Source organism: Argopecten irradians, chromosome 2 (assembly GCF_041381155.1).
Source record: "Argopecten irradians isolate NY chromosome 2, Ai_NY, whole genome shotgun sequence".
NCBI lineage: Eukaryota > Metazoa > Mollusca > Bivalvia > Pectinida > Pectinidae > Argopecten > Argopecten irradians.
In genome coordinates this window covers 2,111,905-2,128,250 of record NC_091135.1, presented here as the reverse complement: position 1 = coordinate 2,128,250, position 16,346 = coordinate 2,111,905, and the positions used below count along the sequence as shown (strand labels likewise).

General features: G+C 35.4%; 1 protein-coding gene and 1 long non-coding RNA gene across 2 annotated transcripts; one reads left to right on the top strand and one right to left on the bottom strand.

The window, feature by feature from the left end:
- Window positions 1-1,044: 1,044 nt before the first annotated feature.
- LOC138314118 (GDP-D-glycero-alpha-D-manno-heptose dehydrogenase-like) lies at window positions 1,045-15,403 on the bottom strand. Its single transcript, XM_069254296.1, has 2 exons — window positions 15,064-15,403; window positions 1,045-4,140 (listed from the first exon to the last, which is right to left on the bottom strand). The coding sequence occupies exon 2, from the start codon at window positions 4,133-4,135 to the stop codon at window positions 3,167-3,169; it is 969 nt and encodes a 322-aa protein (XP_069110397.1). The 5' UTR covers window positions 4,136-4,140; window positions 15,064-15,403; the 3' UTR covers window positions 1,045-3,166.
- LOC138314119 (uncharacterized) lies at window positions 8,839-11,445 on the top strand. Its single transcript, XR_011207333.1, has 3 exons — window positions 8,839-8,974; window positions 10,309-10,400; window positions 10,875-11,445. It is a non-coding gene; the product is annotated as an uncharacterized lncRNA (long non-coding RNA).
- Window positions 15,404-16,346: the final 943 nt, after the last annotated feature.

Genomic DNA, 16,346 nt, shown 5'->3' with positions numbered 1-16,346 from the left:
TTCGCGAACTTAATAACGTCGGGCTTTGTAAAATACAGAAATAAAAGAAAGTCAAACTAATCATAATCCACATACATTAATTCTGCTGCTGGTCAAGTTAAGGAGTTTTTAGGTCATTTGACCTATTGTCATCATGCATTGTCCGTTGACTTGCGCCTGGCGTCGTGTGTAAACTTTTCATTCAAACGACTTCTTCTCAATAACCGATAGGCCCTGGGTACTGATATTTAGCCTGTAGCATGGTAGAATGAAGGGCTACAACGTTTATTCAAATGAATGACCTTGACCTTCATTCAAGATCACATGGGTCAAATAGGCTAAAAACAACTTTTTATGAATAACAAAGAGGCATAGAGACCTGGGCCTGTGAAATGCTGGGCTGAAGGGCTACTAAGTTTGTTCAAAGAATTAATTTGACCTTCATTCAAGGTCACAGGTGTAAAAAAGGCTAAACTTTTAAACGACTTCTTCTCAAGAACCGAAAGGCTCAGGGTACTCAAATTGGGCCTGCGGCTTGCTGGTATGAATGGCTAACACATTTCTTCAAGTGAATGACCTTGACCTTCATTCAAGGTCACGGGGTCAAATAGGTTAAAATCTTTACACGACTTCTTGTGAATAACGAAGAGGCATAAAGACCTTATATTGGGCCTGTGACATGCTGGGCTACCTAGTTTGTTCAAATGAATGACCTTGACCTTCATTCAATTTCACAGGAATCAAAGAGGGTAAAATCTTTAAACAACTTCATGTAAATATTGGATCAAGGGACGCCATGTTTATTAAAATGAATGCCCTTAACCTTAAATATATCGAAACCTGAACTTCTTCTATTTGCCACTACTATATTCTCTGAGGTGTGGTATTGTGCTAATAGTAAGATCACCTTTAAGGCCCATGTGTATCTTGTTATTATAACTTAAACTCAGTTAAGGCGTTTTAAACTCTCTCCTTGCCTTTATTCATACTTAGCTGACGACGAAAACGATACTTCAAACATACCTTCCGGTTGCCGATGGCACCTCACACAACATTACTACGGTAATTCACAAATGATTTATTTCACAAAGATATTATTTTATTCTGTCGGTATTATCCATGGAAAACAGATTAATTCTGATTAAAATAAGATACGGAAAATGACCGGGATGGTAATTGTAAATTGGATGGCTTATAGACTAAATAATTTAAAAGTTTACCACTTTCCCGGGCATAATGCTGACCGATTTCCTATAATAATGATTGAATAATTCTCAAAAATATGTTTTCCCTATATAAACTACATGTACAGTAAACTTGATCCCTCTCCCCGGGGGAAACGTGAGACTACATGGTCATATAATCCACATATTTTAAAGGACCTCAAGGCGATTAGAATAGGTCACTTGAGACTTCATCTCAGGTGACCTAAATACGAAAAAAAAAACAGTTTTAAAATAGTTTATAAGATAGGCTTTTATTTTAATGCAAGACATCCAATGGCTTGGATCACACATAAAACCAACATGATGTTGTAAAGTATGAACTTTAAATTAGTTTAAAGAAATTGATAAAAACCAGAAATAATTGCATTAAATTTAAAACACCGTACTCTGTAGTTTCCCTAATTATTGTCATAATCGATCAAGTCGTCCAGTTACCAATGACCCAAAGCCTCCCTGACGAGGATATTTCTGCAGTTATAAAGTTGCCGATAACGTTTTGCAAATATTTTTAATTAGGCCCGAAAACCACTCCACTGAAATAGCATTACAAAATTTCTCTTCAAATATGAACACTGTGTTTGTGGGCCGAGTTATGGAACACCATAGCTTTCTTGTATGGTTCAATATTATAGGGTTTTATCATAATATGATTTGATCTTAATCAATATGTGGTATCATTTTATCAATATTTGATTTGACCAATACATGTATATCATTTGCTTCTATCATTATTTTATTTTCATTTGTCATGGTATTATTTTTTATCGTTAAAATCATCGATTTCATCATTATTTGATTTAGTGAGTTACAATTGTATATATTTGATTTACATCTATAATTGTTTTATTTGGTTTTATCATTTATATCATTTTCATTTATCGTTATGTTATTTGATTTCATTTTGTCGGGGTTTTTTATTATTCATTTTACCAATGTTTTTACTGTACAATATTCGTTATTCACGAAGTCGCAGAGACGCTTACATCACTCATACATACAATGAAAGAGTACAATTATACAATATATAACCATATAAACTACACGTATATATTTGTATGTTACATAATGATGTTTGTAAATAATGTAAAGTAGAATCATACATTGTTAAAAAAGAATGATATAACGTTAAAATCAAATCAAATTTATATGTAGATGAAATGAAATAATATAAAGATAAATTAGAATGGTATGATAACACCAAATACAACAATCTGATAGATGTAAATCAATATATATCACTAAATATAACAATCTGATAGATGTAAACCATATATATCACCAAATTAAATGATGAAATAAATTGAGATTATGATAAAAGAAAATAATACCATGACAAATAAAAATAAAATAGTGGTAGAAGCAAATGATGTATTGGTGTAATAAAATATTGATAAGATGAAGATCAAATCAGATGGCGATAAAATCATATAATATAATGAAACTGTATTACATTTGAACCATACGAGACAGTTATGGCTTTCCATACTAAATACTTACTAGTAGATCGTTTATTATCATCCTCATAATGAAATAGTCTGGTAAGTGACGTCATAGCTTTTAGTGCAAATGACGTCACCCGGAAACCAAAGTGCGCATTATTAATGTGGGTGATAATAGAGCCCCAGGCGGTACATGAACTAAACTTACTTACAACCTAGCTTGCCTCCAATCGATATCAGGTCTAATAAATACATGTATACAGTAATTGATATTAATAAAAATAATTTTCACTATAACTCTGTATACTCGCTCTGTTCAGATCACCATGACGACCAGGACGGGTTTACTGGTGGGAGCTAGGAACGAGTCGTCACTCATATATGATACTATCATTTACAAATCAATCCATGACAATAAGGCAGGTCAATACCACATACTACTACGGTTATCTTCTGTTATCATCGTTATTTCAGTGTATCGTGATTACGATTATGCTTTGAGACATACAAATGAAACAGAGTTCAAACATTTTTACAACGAGAAATATCTTCCGGGGCCAAGAACGGAAGAATTTTGAGCATGTCCCGAATACCTTGCTCCACTGACACTGTGGCGCTGTAACCTAGCTTTCGAATTTTGGCGTAGGAAACCTCGTAATCTCGTTTGTCCTTGTCTTCACCGGAATTTGATTCTGTGATTTTACATCCGGGCACATTGCTTTGTATAACACGTGCAACATGCGACTTTGTCATGTTCATCTTTTCGTCGCCAACGTTGTACGCCTGTCCTTTCATAGCGTCAAAATTAGAAAGAGCAAACACAAACGCGCGGGCGGCGTCTTTCACGTGTAGAAACGTACGGCGAAAATTGCCTTCGTACAAATCAAATTCTTTCAATGTTAACGCTTTATGTGTGAGGTCATTAATGAGGAGATCAAGGCGCAGTCTAGGTGAAAGTCCAAAAACAGTAGCGAGCCGTAGAGCAACACCGCCAACATCTAGAACAAGTTTTTCCCCTTCGGCCTTGCTGCCTCCGTACAAAGTAAGGGGACTAATCCCGGTTTCTTCTGTACATACGCCCTCTACCGCCCCATAGCAAGACCCTGTACTGGCGTACACCAATATCTGATCCGGACGCTTCAGCTCAGCAATCATCCGAGTCCCGCCAACGTTTGTATCAATTGCCAGATCCGGGTCTTTGTCACAGGCAGGGTATCCTACAATAGCGGCTAAGTGTATGATGGCGGATTTATCGTGCATTACCTCAGCTAGCTGGTCGCGATCGCGCACATCTCCCTTTACGATATGAAAGTTTGGGTTTTGTGCGAAATTAAGTACAGGATGCAGACCCCACTTAAAGATATCATACACTGTCACCTCGTACCCATCTTCTAGAAGAATCGGTATCATAGTTGTGCCTAAGTAGCCAGCGCCACCTGTAAGTAACACGTGACCTTTACTGCTTCCGCCCTCAGCTAATTGTGAAGCCATAGTTTCTGTAACATAAAAAATATTAAGACATTGAATGAAGTTCAATCGGCCTAACACATCTGACGAGACAAAATAGATAAATTATTTAGATATATTTATGAAACAGCGCTTTAATTTTGAATGGATTCGACGGAATGAATCTTGTACTACGGTGTGTCCATCTGGGAAACGACATTTTTTTAAGTATTCAAATAGAGACTATTGCCACCTGAAGAAGAGACATGGAGACCATACAACACCTTGAAGCTATTATAACTTTCCCAGATTTCCCAGTAATTTAGGCAATGATGGCCATAATGTCAATTGCATGTGTATATAAGACAATTATTTAATAACTCCGTTTTTTACCTGTTGATCTATTGTCACACATACCGCTACCCCCTACCGTCTTCTCTCTACCCCCTACCGTCTTCTCTCTACCCCCTACCGTCTTCTCTCTACCCCCTACCGTCTTCTCTCTACCCCCTACCGTCTTCTCTCTACCCCCTACCGTCTTCCCCCTACTCCCTACCTCCTCCCCCCTAATCTCTACCCCCTACTCTCTACCCTCTACCCCCTACTGACCGCTACCCCCTACCGTCTACTCTCTACCCCCTACCGTCTTGCACCTACTCCCTACCTCCTCCCCCCTAATCTCTACCCTCTACCCCCTACTGACCTACGACCGCTACCCCCTACCGTCTACTCTCTACCCCCTACCGTCTTCCCCCTACTCCCTACCTCCTCCCCCCTAATCTCTACCCCCTACTCTCTACCCCCTACCCTCTTCCCCCTACTCTCTACCCTCTACTCCCCTACTGACCGCTACCCCCTACCGTCTACTCTCTACCCCCTACCGTCTTCCACCTACTCCCTACCTCCTCCCCCCTAATCTCTACCCCCTACTCTCTACCCCCTACACTCTACCCCATACCCCCTACCCTCCACTCTCTACCCTTTTTCCCTACTCTCTATCCCCGACCTACCCTCTACATGAGTTGTTAATGCAGCCTATCGAGGTGCACATGCGCGGATTATGACACCTAAGATGACCGAGTTAATTACTAACAAGAGGCCCATGGGCCTTAGCGGTCACCTGAGTTCGGATACAGAATGAAACAAAGACACAAAAACACTATATATTGGCCAATCAGGCCCTTGAAACCAGTCAGTGATTTTAAAACTGACTTTTCAATCTATGAAGAGTATCTGGTTCCATCAAATCTGTGAATTCAGAAGATTTTATTTTCTTATTTCAGTCATTTTGACCCCTTTTGGCCCCGCTTATCTACCCCTGGAGGTTGGCCAGGACCAATATGGATATGATACTAAAATGCTATCACAGGGTAATAATTCTAACCAAGTTTAACCTATTGAAAATAAAGCAAATAATGCTAATAAATGTGTTTTTCCAATATCAATTAAAATATATTTGACCCCTAATCAGGGGAAAGTCTGAGATGCCAGGGCCATGAAATTCACAATTCTTGTAAAGGGCCTTAAAAAAGACCTTCCAATCTATGAAGAGTATTTGGTTCAATCAAATTTGTAAATTCAGAAGGAGACACTTGAAATTTTAGCCATTTTGATCAATTTTGGTCCCACTCTCTGGCCCCTGGGGGTCGGCCAGGACCAATATGGATATGATGTTAAAATACTATCTCAGGCTAATAATTCTAACAAAGTTTGACTCATTTCCTATGACACATGACCAAATAATGCTCAAAAATGTCTTTTCCCTATATAACTATAGTAAACTTGACCCCCTCCCCAGGGGGGAACGTGAGACCCCAGGGTCATATAATTCACATTTTTTGTAAAGGACCTCGAGACCTTTTAATCTATGAAGAGTATTTGATTCCACCATTTCTGGAACTTCAGAAGAAGATTTTTGAAGTTTTAGAATATTTGACCCTTTTTGGCCCCACCCCTCAGGCCCCTGGGGGTCAGTCGTGGAAAAATTGTTAATAGGATTCAATGGCCATCTCATACTGATAATTCTGACAACATTTGACTTATTTCCTATTACAAATGACCAAATAATGCTCAAAAATGTCTTTTCCCTATATAAACTATAGCAAACTTGACCCCCTCCCCAGGGGGGAACGTGAGACCCCAGGGTCATAAAATTCACAATTTTTGTAAAGGACCTCAAGACCTTTCAATCTATGAAGAGTATTTGATTCTACCATTTCTGGAATTTCAGAAGAAGATTTTTTAAGTTTTAGCCTATTTGACCCCTTTTAGCCCCACCCCTCAGGCCCCTGGGGGGCTGGGACCATATAATTCACAATTTTGGTTGACCTTTGGCTATCAGACAATGCGTATGCTAATTGACGGAACATGGAGCATACTAAAATGCGGAATGCGGATCGGAACGAGAGTACCTACAAAAAGCGGAATGAAAACGGAACATAGAAAAACCAAAGAAATATATGAGATAAAATTCAATATTTCCTTTGTCGTTTATCTGAGCAGAGCCTAGCAATCTCTGCATAAACCCTATTTATTTTTTGGTAACAAAAGTATAATTAAAACCGTTAAACTGTTCGTCTGTGCGAGACCTGGCTAAATGTACCTTACACTAACACAAGCTCACAAATTATTAAATGGCTTCCAACATAACAATTGAAATTGCTAAGCAATATAATCATATCATTTTTTTAATTTCCTATTCTTTCCAATCAAAGGGTTCAGCTTCCGCGTAGCTCACTTAGCTTTTTGGGAACCCAATACTTGGTTTAAAAGGACTTGTGCAGTCAAAAATGATAATTTCAGTTTATGCTGGAAATGGCTTTACAAGAACGTGTAGAAACCTCTGCGTGCCGCGCGCGACCGGAATAACCTGAAAGCCGTCGATATCGAGGTCCAAAATTGTGACCGACCGATTATGCATATTTTCTAGCTCTAAACCATGTGACGTCATAATAGTCCGTGGCTTATAGCTGTACTATAACTGATGTGCTATCACTTACGTCGACGGTCACAGGAAAAGCCGATCAACGATTTTTTATGATTACTTTTGAGTGAAGTTAATCGTACAATAACTTTGGCTCGAATGTCAATAACTAAAAGAGTGATATTCGATGTTTCGAATACTCTAATTTATGTTCTAATAGCAGGTATCTTCGTGTAATCAAGGATTTAGAAGTCATATACGTCCTTGGTGTAATTATGAAAGAAAATCCACACAGAAATAAAAGTTTCGGATTTTTTGTCGATGAGTTCAGCAACGAATAAGCTTTAATTAGATAATATTTTCCTGTAGTCTGTATCTTTGATACGTTGTGAATTGCAAAGTTTGTGACTGTAAAATGAAATTTTACGTAACAATTTAAGAAATCCTTGATTAAAGTATTGACGTACGTACATACCGATGATTGATCATTACAAACATTGTGTTGTGTGTTGCTAACCGAATAAATTGAGATACATTTATTACAATACCGTAAAACGTTTCAACATATGGTAGAAAAAATTTATTTTTGATATTATAAAAAACACTATTTTTTCAGACCATGCGGTCGCTTAAAATTTTTAATCTATATTCGAGTAGATACTCCGATATACATATATAATTAGCCATGCCTTTGGTTTGATGGTTATGTAATACCTGGAACAGGATGTTGTTTACCTGTACACGCCGCCATTCATCGAACTCACCTGTAATTACCTGGCAGTTTGCTATTCGGTGGACTATATCGGGTATTTACTATTGTCTTACTGTCAATCAGGTAAGGACATCCGTTAATTGGATTGTGGTTTGACTTAAGGAAACCCCGTTCATCTATGCTCTACTATATGTAACATTACTGTTCTGACAAATATATGTAAGTTTTTGAAAAAATTTGAAAAACTATTGATTGAGCATGTACATCACTAATACATATTGTAATGCACTGTTGCGCTATGGGCCCAATATACTTGTATGTTTATATTATGTATAGTGACCTCCTGTTACATACTTGTATGTCTGAGAGTGAAATAAAATCTGAAATCTAGGGTGTTTTTTTTATTGTCGCCTCCATTTTTTTTAAATGAAGATGTAAAAGCCAATGGAAATAAAATATCCCTGATCATACCTGGGAATATATATCATATATTATATATGTCGTACACAGGTAAAACAATAATAGAAGTTGACTTATTCAGAAACAAAAATGGTTCTAAGAACTATTTCAACTAAAGGTTTAATCTTAAAAAATATTTCTGTCTAATACATACTGTAATTAAGGAATCGTGGCATGTAGCAATCTTACGTAATTTCTAAGGTATTAGTAAGAATTCTAAGCATGTATTTTCACCGTTTCAAATCTACATGTATAGTCATACAAGAAGGGTTACAGCATTACCTCACTAAATATACGTAAGATGCTCCACCGCCGACAGAGCATAAATGATATTCATCATTCGAACAATAATTTGAAATGAAGTATATATTTATTTGAGGTCATTATCACAAAATTAACAAGCGAATTTACCTCATCAGACGCAAGACCTATTCAACATAATGTAACAAAATCGGTGTGTCGAAAGTTATCTTTTTAAAGCACCTAACGTTAACGTTACCCGGAAGATACCGGAAGCTAGGAAATCAATACGCTGAAAGTGAAAGTAGATCAGTAATGATACTGAACGTTACATTTGAGCATTACTGCAGAGCCATTTAATGTCCGATGTCATGTTGAAACCAAAAGATGAAGATAGTCATTTTATTCGATCATTTAGATATTTTATTTATTGAACTGCGGGCCTTGTTATTCATTATGCAATGACTTCCGGTTTTTCGCGAGAGGGCATGCAGACAGCAGCTGAGCAGAAGATGTTATTCATTTATGTTGATACATATGATTGATTGTGGTAAGTACTGTTGATAAGTGATACATAGCATACCATTTTATTTCTTCATTGTTATAATCAACGATCAAATGGACAGAACGCTCGAATTCTTAGTCGATTTATCCAGCAGTGAGGTTTGACATTTGATGTGAATATGTCAACTTCCGGATGATTTATAAACGTTTAAAAGTATATATTTTTCAGTTTCATGGGTAGTGGTAACGTTTTTTCTTTCTCAAAGATTAAACAAAATATGAATTGGTAATAATAAACGTATTTGAGAGAGTTCTAGTGTCCCTTGAAGCGTGGGTCAATCTATGGAAGCCTTACTCTAACAATGCATTTTATTGTATGATGTAACACAAACGCGATACACTTTTGAAAGATATAAACAAAGCCAGCGATCTCACGATTACTGGAAGTACGGAAGTATGTTAAAGTCAATAACCTTCACAAAATATTGTGTATGTTGTCAAAAAATCAGTCTCCCATTAAAAGTTGTTATCAATGATACATTTGTAAATGAATGTGGAAAGGCTGCATCCTATAATTAGGAATGTCTAGTAAAGTAAGATTCCCTTTATAAATGTACATGAATGAGTGGGACATGGGGAAGGTGGGCGGTGCGAGAGGATTGTACCCTTCGTCTTCTTTTTACAAGTATATATAATCATGGATGTTCCAATGTTAAAAATATGAAGGCATTACAATACAGCAGTTTTGGAACAAACAGTGTTGCATGATTGTTGTGTTTTTATTCAATCGTCAAAAAAGGAACGAGTTAGTGTGGTTTGTACATAATCATGTTAGTGTTAAATATGGTGTCACTTCCTAGCTGACGGAGCATGCATACACTGTATGCTCCTCAGTTGATAGCGTTGTAGATTACCACTCTGGAGACCTGGGTTGCTCATCCGATAAGAATCATGTGTATTTATCCCAGTTCTTCTTTAATAATTTACTGATTTGAAATATAAAACATCAATTAATATATGCTGGTTAATGGTAAAAAGTTGATGCCCCCTGGCCAAAACAAGCTGATCTTGGACATTGATTGTCATGTAATGAGATTAATCTATAACAGGGTGAGACTGTGCCGCCAGGTGGACTTGAACCTGCTACCAAGTCTTACTGGTCTGTCGCTTTACCAGTTAACTTAGTGTAAGGGAAATTCCCTCTAGCCTGAAGCCAGGAGGCTGTAGTATTACTTTATTATACCTGTTACAAAAGTGATAGTTCATTACCTTACAATAATGAATACAATAAAGCACATACAATATATATACACAGTTAGTAAAATATTGGATCGATAAATTTTCCTTTATGAAAATAAATTGTTTCCTTTATTATTTCAGTGGAAAAAATGAGATTGTATCCTACCAGAAGACTAGTCATCGAATCACCAAACGGATATGCAGTATATGTGTAACCCTGCAGGTACATAAAAGTATGTACATGTTTATAAAAACATTGTAGTGTGATTTAAAAATATATGTATTTGTCTCCTTTCTCTCTGTCAACCCCACTCTGTCATGCAATATCATGTCATGGCACAATTAGATACAGTCAAACCTGTCTATAAAGGACACCAAAAGGACATAGCAAAATAGATAGATAGGTCTCTTTATACAGAGTACTACCTATATAGTATATTTCACCAAATGGAACTGATGGGTTTGTATTTTATTAAAAAAAAAGGACCCTTTACATACAGGTTTGACTGTATTGAGATGGAGGCATTTCCAGTTGAAACAATAACTTGATCATAATATTTGGGTTTATATAATTTTGTACATGTATATTTTAAGGAATGGTGCACATGCTTAGCTATATATACATTGACCAGAATACTTTTGTCACACTCACTCTTGCATCATTGTTTGAGGTTCACAATTAAATATCTTTTTGTTTTGTTTTGCAGTTCTCATCAGTTTTGAACTTGTCAGTAGCAGTACAGCAGTTATCTCTGGCTATGGATCTACAAAGCACCATACAAACTGAAGTTATTTGATCAGTTCCTTTAGCACCTTGAATTAAAGCCAGAGAAGTGGAGAATAACTGAGATTGCATCAGGGAAAAGAGACAGAGTGATGTGTATTAAGTTTTAACAAAGAAGGTCCATGTGGAGCTGGAAACAAAATTAATGAAAGGTTTTACAGAATGTGGTATTTGAAGGTGTTTAATGAATATCATCCATGCAGATTGTACATATATGACTGTAATGACAATCTTAATTGACTAAAATAATTTGTGTTTTGTCTGCAATACTGTGGAATGATAGACAACTACATGAATAGATGAGGTGGTATTATTGACACTACTGTTTTCTAAGTTATTGCTAGAAAATTACATGTACATAATAATTGGGCCATTCATCGTTATGTCCATCTGTGTGAAAAGTTTAGGCCAATTTACTTGAAATTTTACAAGATTCAAGCATTTGGTACATAGTATGTAAATGTGCATTTTTTTCCATTAATAAAGATGGATGAAAAAATCTGCTTTCTTTTTTATTGATAACTTAAGACAGACTTAAGTAACGTTTTCTAATCATCTCTTGTCTGTCGTCGAACATCCTCTGCAGTCCATCAGGCCCCAATTTCTCAAACAAACTTAACTTAAAAACTTACTTAAGTCAAAAAGTTTTACGTAAGTTACATAAGGAGAAAAACAGAAAAACTTAAGCTCTTACTTAACTTACTTAAGTCTGCACTTTTGTTTCGAGAAATCGGAGCCTGATCTTCATAGATTGAAGGACTCTAAAACTCTTAACAAAAATTATTAATTTCATGGCCTAGAGATTGGGTCTAAGATTTTCTTCTAGAGAGTGTACTCCGATACTACAGTTACATAGGGAAGCATGGTTTGAGAACTATTTGTTTCCCTCAGGAAAAAGTTGTAATTTCTTAAAATTCTCTATTAATTATCAGTAAGAGGTCACAGGGATCTAGCACAAGTTTTCAACCAACACTATATAGACTATATATACATTGTATTTATATACATAGTGAAACAAATCAATGGTTTCTGAGCCACAAGACCAGAGAGGGAGACCAAAAGTGGTCAAACTGACCAAGATGTCTACAGTATTTTTCTTGAAATCCAGATATACTCAAATTTAATACTCATTACAGATAAAAGTTTCTTTTTTCAAATACATTTTACTTAAAGAGAGTGTTTCTGAAATTGGAATATTAGGCTTTTCCTAAAGCAAGAAAGTAAAGTTTATTACAATTATGTGTGATTACAGTGATGGTTATTTGATTTTGATATGCATCTGTTTGAGTCCTGAATGCTCCTTTACAAAAAAAGTCAAAATCTTTTTTAAGCATACATAACCCAAGTGACCTTTAAAGGCCCACTACCTTTCCGAAACGGTTTTAAATTTTTAAAATGGGAATGTAAAACAAGATCGATAATTTTGTAGAGTCGCAAAAATTATTAACTTACCGTTAATACTACATTTATCATCACCTTCCGAACGATTTGATTAAAATAAATAAAATGTTTATTTTCATAACGCGGGTCGTATTATGTTTCCCGCCGTCGTCCTAAATACCTGGCGGTAGTTGACTATCACTGCGCCAGACGGCAAAACAGCGAATTGACTCTCCACTGTTTTCATATATTACGCAGGAAATCTTGCATATGCTTGGTGTCGTAACCTTATTTTAAGTCATCGGTACGCATTTTCTGATGTTATTTATGTTTTTTAAGAAACCTTTATATTTTGCTCCGGAAAGGTAATGGGCCTTTAAGGCCATTTTATCTTTTGTTTCCATAAAATTTACTAATAAAACATTTCTTACTGTTCAAATATACTACATAATTACAAGGAAATAGAGTTTTACATTGTATTTATTCTAGCAAATTTTCTTTTAATAATGTCTATGATACAAATGTACTTGCCCTATGGGCCTCCATACATTGTATGGAGAAAGTAGTCCATGGCTGCCATTTTGGATTTCTTGTTCATTTATTAACAAACTTTTACTAGTCGATTTTAGATGTTTATCATTATATTATATCAACCAAAGGCATAGCATGACCTAGAAAATAACTTTTAAAAGATATTTGAGTTCCTTTTCAAACAATATATGACTTCACAAATTCTGAGGATTTGCAGCAAAATTTCAACAATTTTGTGGTACTCATTTCATTTCAGAAGTGTTTTTAAATAAATAGTTTATTCACATGGATAGTCTGTTTCCTACCAAGGATTTTTAAGTGAGTCTCATATACGTCCTTGTTCCTACTGAACATTTTGGTATATAGAATATATGTTATATTTAAGTTTTTTAACTTGTAATTCTAACTAGAAAAAACACACTCTAAAAAGGGACCTTCTACCTTAACACAAAAAATAATATGAAATAATTTATTTTGCCTTTGGTGCATGCGCAATCAGTACTTCATTTCATATAGAATATAGTGCCACGGAATTTTTTCGGGATGCAAATAATTATTTTTCATATTTTTAACTTGAAGTAAAATTAGAAGCTCAAACTTTTCAATGGTGGTAATGGTGTAAAGTAAGTAACTTTTGTAACAGAAGAAAAATACTAAATCGTCTGCTTCTGTTTTTGATAGTGAAAAAAATACCATTTGTCAGCGGTGGAGCATCTTTAAATATCACTAAGTATATTTTTGAAAAGGTACAAGATATTATATCTTTTCATAATGCCGGTATACAATTAATTTCATTTTTCATTTTAACACTATATGTGGTTACTTTTTGGATTATACGATAAATATTCATATATCATACTATTAAATCTCGGTATGATATACAAAATGATCGACAATGAATATACTATTTTAAGGATTTAGTATGATTTTGAAATAATGAATTTAAATCTACACTTATACTGTAATTTAGAAACATATATCAGAAATATCATTGATGCATTTCTGCTTTTTAGTAAACGTTATGGATAAAGTTTCAAAGGCAACAATATAGATATACATATTATTTTCGGTATAAGTTCGGTACTGTTACTCCAATATCACATAACTGACAACCGTCCACATTTTATTTTTACTCAAAAACTGTGCCGTGTTTGCATCGTTATGGCAGAAGTTTGAAATAAAAACACGGGTTGCATCAAAATGTAAATATCTGGAGGTAGGAAACACTCACGGAAGAATATTTCTTACTGTTATTTGGACGTACAAAGTACAAAATTAGGTCGTGTTCAGTAGTACTAGTAAAATAACGGAATCCACATCTGTGCGTTTGTTTGATATACTTGTACTATCAACTTCCGCTTCCAGCCTAATAAATAATTTATGATCTTTCGGAAACGTCATTGAATGTATTTACAGCGATTGTTGTTACCAGCAATTGTTATCATTTCAAATTCATGAATGAACATGCTATAAAGAGACTTTAATCTCCATAATGCATACAATAGGGAGGACGCACAGCAAAACGTCACGGTCTACATTCGCTTTCCCGACCCGATTTCACCCAGTGGAAAATGTATTTCGAAATTCAATAAAGTGGAGGCCAAATGGTACTGTTTTAACGGTATTACAAAATCGAAATATTTACATCATTCTAGCGCATTAGTTACACATTGGTCTTTGGGATTGGTTTAGAAAGAACTGTGCTATTAAATAACCCGAATCAGATTTGATCATAATATACATTGCATATCTAACGCAGAAAGACCATGTGTTTGGTGGATAGGACTTCAAAAACATGCAGTTAGGCTTCCGTGAATTACATGGCGGGTCACGAGGGAGATACATAGCAATCAATATAATCAATATCACAAGCGTCGCATTCAAATAAAAACTCAGTATGTACAATCAATAAAATACAAAAATGGACAGGCATACCCGCAAGATATACCCGGATAATAAATTCTGTCCAGAAGCACCAGATACTTTGTACACGTATAGTTTACAATTTCTTTAAGTGCCTATCATACGGGACTATTTACTAAGATCACACAATGACTTCGTATTGTTTACACTTTTCACATGACTGGCAAACGGGACTATATACAAAGATAGGAAAATTATGTCATATGAAAGGTTACACATTTTCTACAATATCAAGCGACTGAAATAAGATAGGTGTTAAGGTTTTGAAGACAACGTACCTGTAATGGTTACTGTGTACAGAATATCCCCCTGTCGTCTGTCCTGTCACAAGGTGTGTACAAGGTGTGTTCAGGTATCACTAACCACGTGATAGCGCTAAGCTCTGGCGGCCTCTCTATTCGGGGTGGCCAGTATTGTGTACGGTCACTCAATATATTACCTTACAACAGGTTGTAACCCGATTCAGCTGGTGTAAACAAATTTTAGGAAAATAACTCTAAATACATTTTCAGTATCATAGGTATTGAAGATAAATCACACGAGTCCAGATTAATTACAATGGTTCAGAGATGTGTTACAGTTAAGCTGCAGTGTCTTTACACCTAGATGGCAGCACACACATATCCATTCTTTACACGGTGTGTACATGTGTTGACTGGTATCTAGGTTGACAAACCGGACTATTATCTTACCAGCTTATCGATTGCATGACGTCACTGGAAGTTGTTATTGAATGGGGCTTATAATTACATGTACCTCTGTTAAATTTCGAAATATTATTTTTTGTATAGTTCTCGGATTTACATCGCTCTAGACAAGGATTTTAAGTGGTAAATCCAGACTATAAGCAAGAACGTATGACTTATAAATCCTAATATAGGCAGAGATTTATACTATGTAAATCTCTGATATAGGCAAGGACGTCGATGATTTATAAATCCTAATATAGGCAAGGATGTAGATGACTTATAAATCCTAATATAGGCAAGGATGTAGATGACTTATAAATCCTAATATAGGCAAGAATATAGATGACTTATAAATCCTAATATAGGCAAGGATGTAGATGACTTATAAACCCTAATATAGGCAAGAACGTAGATGATTTATAAATCCTAATATAGGCAAGGATGTAGATGACTTATAAATCCTAATATAGGCAAGAACGTAGATGATTCTTAAATCCTAATATAGGCAAGAAAGTAGATGACTCATAAATCCTAATATAGGCAAGAACGTAGATGATTTATAAATCCTAATATAGGCAAGGATGTAGATGACTTATAAATCCTAATATAGGCAAGAACGAAGATGATTTATAAATCCTAATATAGGCAAGAAAGTAGATGACTTATAAACCCTAATATAGCCACAAGGACGTAAATGACTTATAAATCCTAATATTGATAAGAACGTAGATGATTTATAAATCCTAATATAGGCAAGGATGTAGATGACTTATAAATCCTAATATAGGCAAGAACGTAGATGATTTATAAATCCTAATATAGGCAAGGATGAAGATGACTTATAAATCCTAATATAGGCAAGAACGTAGATG

Excerpts from the sequence above, each read along its gene's own strand:
- LOC138314118 (XM_069254296.1), bottom strand. The coding sequence starts at position 4,135 with ATGGCTTCACAATTAGCTGAGGGCGGAAGCAGTAAAGGTCACGTGTTA.